At 34.8% G+C, this 8774-nt stretch overlaps 1 protein-coding gene across 1 annotated transcript; it reads left to right on the top strand.

Moving 5' to 3' along the window:
* Positions 1-5368: 5368 nt before the first annotated feature.
* LOC130965827 (uncharacterized) lies at positions 5369-8551 on the top strand. Its single transcript, XM_057890585.1, has 6 exons — positions 5369-5655; positions 5776-6347; positions 6439-6809; positions 6943-7316; positions 7424-7684; positions 7759-8551. The coding sequence occupies exons 1-6, from the start codon at positions 5369-5371 to the stop codon at positions 8549-8551; spliced, it is 2658 nt and encodes an 885-aa protein (XP_057746568.1).
* Positions 8552-8774: the final 223 nt, after the last annotated feature.

Raw genomic sequence — 8774 nt, forward strand, 5'->3', positions numbered from 1 at the left:
TATGGTACAAGGTATCAAAAACTTTCCAGGATCTTGTTTCTTTTGAGGTAAAATTTGCTGAATCCAGGTATCCAGTTCACTAATGAGCAAGGGAGGTTTACTTTCCCAAGTCTCATTACCAAAGAACTTGGCATTCAGCTTCATGATAGCTCCTAAATATTGAGCAACTTGCTCTCCAGTCACATCTTCATCCTCTTCAGAGGAAGAATAGTCTTCAGAGCTCATGAATGGCAGAAGGAGATTTAATAGAATCTTTATGGTCTCTATATGAGCCTCAGATTTCTTTGGATCCTTAATAGGAAACTCCTTCTTGCTTGAGGGACGTCCCAGGAGGTCTTCCTCACTAGGATTTTCGTCCTCCTCCACCCTTGTGCATTCGGCCATATTGATTATATCAATGACCTTGCACTCTCCTTTTGGATTCTCTTCGTATTGCTTGGGAGAATACTGGGAGGAGTTTCAATGACTTTCTTACTCAGCTGGCCCACTTGTGCCTCCAGATTTCTGATGGAGGATCTTGTTTCACTCATGAAACTGAAAGTGGCCTTTGATAGATCAGAGACTAGATTGGCTAAATTAGAGGTGTTTTGTTCAGAATTCTCTGTCTGTTGCTGAGAAGATGATGGAAAAGGCTTGCCATTGCTCAGCCTATTGCGTCCACCATTGTTAAAGCCTTGTTGAGGCTTTTGTTGATCCTTCCATGAGAAATTTGGATGATTTCTCCATGATGAGTTATAGGTGTTTCCATAAGGTTCACCCATGTAATTAACCTCTGCCATGGCAGGGTTCTTAGGATCATAAGCTTCTTCAGAAGCTGCCTCTTTAGTACTGTTGGATGCATGTTGCCATTCATTTAGATTTTGAGAGATCATGTTGACCTGTTGAGTCAACACTTTGTTCTGAGCCAATATGGCATTCAGAGCATCAATTTCAAGAACTCCTTTCTTCTGAGGTATCCCATTATTCACGGAATTCCTCTCAGAAGTGTACATGAATTGGTTGTTTGCAACCATGTCAATGAGTTCTTGAGCCTCTTCAGGCGTTTTCTTTAGGTGAATAGATCCACCTGCAGAATGGTCCAATGACATTTTCGAAAATTCAGACAGACCATAATAGAATATATCTAATATGGTCCATTCTGCAAACATGTCAGATGGACATCTTTTGGTCAGCTGCTTGTATCTTTCCCAAGCTTCATAGAGGGATTCACCATCTTTTTGTTTGAAGGTTTGAACATCCACTCTCAGCTTGCTCAGCTTTTGAGGAGGAAAGAATTTATCCAAGAAGGCAGTGACCAGCTTATCCCAGGAGTCCAGGCTATCCTTAGGTTGTGAATCCAACCATATTCTAGCTCTGTCTCTTATAGCAAAGGGGAAAAGCATGAGTCTGTAGACTTCAGGATCAACTCCATTCGTCTTTACAGTCTCACAGATCTGCAAGAACTTAGTTAAAAACTGATAAGGATCTTCAGATGGAAGTCCATAGAATTTGCAGTTTTATTGCATTAAGGCAACTAGCTGAGGTTTCAGCTCAAAGTTGTTGGCTCCAATGGTAGGAATGGAGATGCTTCTTCCATCAAATTTGGACGTTGGCTTTGTGAAGTCACCAAGCATTCTCCTTGCATTATTATTATTTTCGGCTGCCATCTCCTTCTCTTGTTTGAAAATTTCTGAAAGGTTACCTTTAGATTGTTGTAATTTAGTTTCTCTTAGTTTCCTTTTCAGAGTCCTTTCAGGTTCAGGATCAATTTTAACAAGAGTGCCTTTTTCCCTGTTCCTGCTCATATGAAAGAGAAGAAAATAAGAAAAGAAGAGGAATCCTCTATGTCACAGTATAGAGATTCCCTTGTGTTAGTAGAAGAAGAAAGGGGAGAAGAATGAAGAGAAGTGTTAGTAAATAAATAATTAAATAGAATAAGAGAGAAGAGATAGAAAATTCGAAAATAATTTTTTTTAAAAAAAGGGTTAGTGATTTTCGAAAATTAGAGATAAAATGTAATTAAAATTAAAACATGAAACAATTAGTTAATTAAAAAGAATTTTTGAAAAAGGGGTGAGATATTTTCGAAAATTAGAGAGGAAAGAGTAGTTAGGTGGTTTTGAAAAAGATAAGAAACAAACAAAAAGTTAATTAGTTAGTTGAAAAAGATTTTAAAATCAAATTTTAAAAAGATAAGAAGATAAGAAGTTAGATAAGATATTTTAAAATCAAATTTTGAAAAAGATAAAATTTTTAAAAAGATAAGATATAAAAGATAAGATAAGATATGTTTGAAAAAGATTTAATTTTAAAATTAAAATTAATTACTAACAAGAAACTAAAAGATAAGATTCTAGAACTTAAAGATTGAACCTTTCTTAACAAGCAAGTAACAAACTTCAAATTTTTGAATCAATCACATTAATTGTTAGCTAATTTTCGAAAATTTGATATAAAGATAAGAAAAAGATTTTGAAAATATTTTGAAAAAAGATTTTTGAAATTTTCGAAAAAGAGGAAAAATTGGAAAAGATATGATTTTTAAAAAAGATTTTGAAAAGATAGGATTTTTAAATTTTTGAAAATTTGACTTGACTTGTGAGAAACAACTAATTTTAAAAATTTTTGACCAAGTCAACTCAAAATTTCGAAAATTTGGAGAGAAAAAAGGAAAAGATATATTTTTGATTTTTGAATTTTTAATTATGAGAGAGAAAAACACAAACATGACCCAAAACTTAAAAATTTTGGATCAAAACACATTATGCATGCAAGAACACCATGAATGTCAAGATGAACACCAAGAACACTTTGAAGATCATGATGAGCATCAAGAACATAATTTTGAAAAATTTTTGATGCAAAGAAAACATGCAAGACACCAAACTTAGAAATCTTGAATGCATGGATTCTAACAAATGAAAAATGCACATGAAAAACAACAAATAACACAAAACAAGAAAATATCAAGATCAAACAAGAAGACTTGTCAAGAACAACTTGAAGATCATATAGAACACTATGAATGCATGGAATTTTCGAAAAATGCAAGAAAATTTTTTTTAAAGCATGCAATTGACACCAAACTTAAAAAATTGACTCAAGACTCAAACAAGAAACACAAAATATTTTTGATTTTTTATGATTTTATGATTTTTTTGGATTATTATTATTTTTTTTTTCGAAAATAAAGTTAGGAAAAACGAAAAAGAAAAGAAAAATTTTGAAAAAGATTTTTGAAAAGAAAATTACCTAATCTGAGCAACAAGATGAACCGTCAGTTGTCCATACTTAAACAATCCCCGGCAACGGCGCCAAAAACTTGGTGGACGAAATTGTGATTCCTTTGTTATTGTATTTTGTAAAATTCATTGCTTTTTCAACTATGTGTGGACACAACTCCGTTCAACTTAACCAGCAAGTGTACTGGGTCATCCAAGTAATACCTTACGTGAGTAAGGGTCGATCCCACAGAGATTGTTGGTATGAAGCAAGCTATGGTCACCTTGTAAATCTCAGTTAGGCAGATTAAATTGGTTTATGGATTTTCGAATAATTAATAATAAATAGAAAATAAAAAAGGATAGAAATACTTATGTAAATCAATAGTGGGAATTTCAGATAGGCGTGTGGAGATGCTGAAATCCTTTCGAATCTCTACTTTCTTATTGCTTTCATCCAATCCTTCTTACTCCTTTCCATGGCAAGTTGTATGTAGGGCATCACCATCATCAATGACTACTTTTAATCCTCTCAGGAAAATGGTCCTATGCGCTGTCACTGCACGGCTAATCGTCTGGAGGCATCACCCTTGTTGATGGCTACATCCCATCCTCTCAATGAAAATGGTCCAAATGCTCTGTCACAGCACGGCTAATCATCTGTCGGTTCTCAATCAGGTTGGAATAGAATCCATTGATCCTTTTGCGTCTATCACTAACGCCCAGCCTTCAGGAGTTTAAAGCTCGTCACAGTCATTCAATATCGGAATCCTACTCGGAATACCACAGACAAGGTTAGACTTTCCGGATCCCCATGAATGCCGCCATCTATCTAGCTTATACAAAGAAGATTCTGTTGGGGAATCTAAGAGATATGCGCCCGGCTTAAGGTAGAACGGAAGTGGTTGTCAGTCACACACGTTCATAGGTGAGAATGATGATGAGTGTCACGGATCATCACATTCATCAAAGTGTTGTGCAACGTATATCTTGGAATAAGAATAAAAGAGAATTGAATAGAAAGTAATAATAATTGTATTGAAACTTGAGGTACAGCAGAGCTCCACACCCTTAATCTATGGTGTGCAGAAACTCCACCGTTGAAAATACATAAGTGAAAGGTTTAGGCATGGCCGAATGGCCAGCCCCCTAAAACGTGATCAATGGCCTCCTAAGATGAAGAATAAAACAAAACTGAGACCAAAGATGAAACGTGGTCAAAAGACGACTAATACATTAGTAAAAAGTCTTATTTATACTAAACTAGCTACTAGGGTTTACATGAGTAAGTAATTGATGCATAAATCCACTTCCGGGGCCCACTTGGTGTATGCTTGGGCTGAACTTGATCTATCCACGAGATGAGGCTTTTCTTGGAGTTGAACTCCAAGTTATAACGTGTTTTGGGCATTCAACTCCGGATCATGACGTGTTTCTGGCGTTTAACTCCAGACAGCAGCATGTACTTAGCGTTCAACGCCAATTTACGTCGTCAATTTCCGAATAAAGTATGGAGTATTATATATTGCTGGAAAGCTCTGGATGTCTACTTTCCAACGCCATTGAGAGCGCGCCATTTGGAGTTCTGTAGCTCCAGAAAATCCATTTCGAGTGCAGGGAGGTCAGATTCCAACAGCATCAGCAGTCCTTTTGTCAGCATTTTTCAGAGTTTTGCTCAAGTCCCTCAATTTCAGCCATAAATTACCTGAAATTACAGAAAAACACACAAACTCATAGTAAAGTCCAGAAATGTGAATTTAACATAAAATCTAATGAAAACATCCCTAAAAGTAGCTTGAACTTACTAAAAACTACCTAAAAACAATGCCAAAAAGCGTATAAATTATCCGCTCATCAGACTACATGCTGAAAATTTAAGCAAAGGCTATTATTCATTCTTAGATCATATAATTCTTTTATATGTTTTGCAGTTAGGGTGCAAAAATTGTTTTTTTATCTTTTAAATTTTAATTTTCAAGTGTAAGAATTACAATAATTGTTCTTGGGGAAATCGAGAGGATGTTTACGAGCATTTAGTTTGTGATGGGTTTGATAAGGGATATAATAAGTGGATATTTCATGGAGAATGAGGGTCTTCAAAATCTGCTGAGAAGGATGGATCTGAAATACAAGATAACTTGGATAAATTGTTGGAAGAGACCTTCATAATGTCGAGGCAATTTGAAACGAGTCAATTCGATGACGCATTGGATGAGGATGAAAATGAAGAAGAGCCTGATGAAGAAACTAAGAAGTTTTACAAGTTGATCCATGATGCTCATCAAGAATTATATCCGGGATGTAAAGATTTTACAAAGTTATCAACTATTGTTCGTTTGATCCACATAAAGAACCTTCATGGTTGGAGCAACGTGTCATTTAATATGTTACTACAACTACTCAATGAATTACTTCCCGAAGGCTCGTGTTTACCATCAACATATAAAGAGTGTAAGTACATCATCAAGGACTTAGATTTCAGTTATAAAAAAATTGATGCTTGTCCAAATGACTGTATCTTATACTAGAAGAAGTTTAAGGAATACACTACTTGTCCAAAGTGTGGTGCTTCTAGGTATAAAATGAAAAAGGTCCAAAGTGCTAAAAGAAAAGTTTCTTGCAAGGTAACTTCTCGACCAATTCCAGCAAAGATTTTGAGGTATTTTCCTTTGAAACCGGGGATCAAGAAACTATTCATATCTTCAAAAACCGCCGATCTGATGACGTGGCACAATAAAGGTTGTAAAAATAATGGAAAACTAAGGCATCCGACAGACTCACCAGCTTGGAAAACTTTCGATTCGTTACATTCAAATTTTGCATTGGAGCCTCGAAATGTCAGGATGGGTTTAGCAAGTGATGGTTTTAACCCATATAAAACAATGAGTAGTAGATACAGTATTCGGCCGGTGGTCCTGACGATATATAACTTGCCTCCATGGGATTGCATGAAACAACATTTTATGATGTTGTCTTTGCTTATTCCTGGTCCTTCTTCTCCTAATAGAAATATTGATATATATTTACAACCTTTAATCGATGAGTTAAAAGAGTTATGGGAGAATGGCTTTGAGACATATGATGCTTCTAGTGGAAAGTTATTTCGTGTACATGCTGCCTTACTTTGGACTATAAGCAATTTGCCTGGTTACTCTATGTTATCTGGTTGGCATACAAGTGGAAAATTGGCATGTCTTATTTGTAATTATGACACATGCTCTAGATTCTTGAAACATAGTAAAAAAAACCTGTTACATGGGACATCGAAGATTTTTAGCATCAAAGCATTGGTGGCGAAAGGACAAGAAGAGTTTCGACGATACAAAAGAGCTAAGAACAGCACCTGTACCACTATTAGGGCCTGATATATTAGAAAAAATAGGCAATAGGGAGAATTTGTTTGGAAAGACTATAAAGAGGAGAAGAAATGATGATGATCCCTGGACTAAGAAAAGCATCTTTTTCGAGTTACCATATTGGAGTACTAATTTGCTTCATCACAACTTGGATGTAATGCACATTGAAAAGAATATTTGTGAAAATATTGTTGGAACATTATTGAATTTAGAAGGAAAATCAAAAGATCATCTCAAAGCAAGGCTTGACTTGGTAGAATAGAGATACGGCATGAACTTCACCCAAAAAATATAAGACTAAATAAGACATTTTTGCCACCAGCATGTTTCACAATGTCTTCAAAGGAAAAAAGTGACTTTTGTTGTGTGTTTTGAAAAATGTGAAGCTTCCTGAAGGGTATGGCTCCAATATTTCTAGGTGTGTTCAACTGGAACATCACAAACTTCTTGCTCTTAAGAGTCACGACTACCATATATTGATGCAAGACTTGCTTAAAATAGCAATTCGAAGAGCCTTACCAAAAGAAGTTGTGAGAGTTCTACTCAAGTTCAGTTCATACTTCAAGACTTTATGCTCTAAAGTTATTAGAGTTGATGTGTTTGAACAATTAGATGTCGAAATTGCACAAATTCTTTGTGAATTAGAAAGAATATTTCCACCATCATTTTTTGTGCTAATGATCCATTTGTCTATGCATCTAGCATATGAAGCAAGACTTGGTGGACTTGTCCAATACCGTTGGATGTACCCAATTGAGAGGTGATTTATTTTGAAACCTATAACAATTCCTATATTTATGTGGTGATATTAATGATATATGTTCAATATATTTATCTTCTCTAAAACTTTATTACTAATATCTATAGGTTCCTACTCAAATTGAAGAATTATGTCCGTAATAAAAGTCGTCCTGAGGGATCTATTGTAGAAAGGTATTTAGCAGACGAATGTTTGACATTTTGTTCAAGATACTTGAATGACAATGTCCGAACAAAATTCAATAACCTAACAAAGAATCTTGACGGTCCAATAGGGAATGGGGTGATGATAAGTCTGGATCCTGTTATGTGGGAGCAATCTCATCATTATGTATTGTTCAAATATAATATCACCGCTCCATATATCAAGTAAGTAATCATATATGCCTCTTTATTTTTTAATATTATCATACTTATATTTGATACTTTTCACCATTATGTAGACAACATGAGGAGATTGTTTTTAGTGATGCTCATACTAGCCTTGGAGATAAATGGGACAAGACAAAAGACCATTGTCTTACTTTTACTGAATGGTTTGAAGATTTTACTCGGAATTCATCTGTTAGTAAAAAGTTGAAGTGGTTGTCTAGAGGGCCAAATGTTGCTGCAAGAATATTTTCTGCTTATGTGATAAATGGTTATAAGTTTGTGACTGAAGATTGTGAGAGAAAAACACAAAATACTGGAGTTATGGTTATTTCATCCACTGTCAAGTTTAGAAATGAGAAAGATGAGGATCCAGAAGTAGAAAATGTCACTTATTATGGAGTTATAAAAGATATACTTGAGTTAGATTATCATGGGCATTCTAAATATGTGCTATTTAAGTGCGATTGGTTTCAAAGTAAAAAAGACAACTTTGGGTTAACACTGGTAAACTTTAGAAAGCCAATTTATGAAAATGATCCATTCGTGTTTGCAACTCAAGTGAGACAAGTTTATTACACAGAAGATCCAAGTGATACTTGGCATGTTGTTACCAACACCATTCCAAGGAATATGTTTGATATATACGGCGACTTAGATAATGATGACAAGGAAAAGTTTAAGGATGGTCCTCAAATAACAAGTTCTATGTTTTATCAATCTACAAGTGTTGAAGATGATGTTAATTGGATTAGGGATGATATACCTGGGACAACAATTGATACATGCATCTTAGATAATCAACCAATGAGAGAAGAGTCTCAAGATAATCTTGATTTTAGTCATAGAGATATGTCAACTCTATGATTTTCTTCCTTCTAGGTAATTTCATACTCCTCTCAATCCCCTTTACTAATAATTATTTTATTGAATTGTAAGAATCTTGATTTGTTCCCTTTTGTAAAATACTGGAGTTATGGTTATTATCATGTTCACTGCTGCTTTTTGTTTAGTTTATGTTTGTTCTAGGATTTGGCTTTTAATACTTGCGGAATTATTATGCAGAGTGTTATTTCTGAGCTGAATAGAG

This window comes from Arachis stenosperma, chromosome 3, assembly GCF_014773155.1.
Source record: "Arachis stenosperma cultivar V10309 chromosome 3, arast.V10309.gnm1.PFL2, whole genome shotgun sequence".
In the NCBI taxonomy this organism is placed as follows: domain Eukaryota; kingdom Viridiplantae; phylum Streptophyta; class Magnoliopsida; order Fabales; family Fabaceae; genus Arachis; species Arachis stenosperma.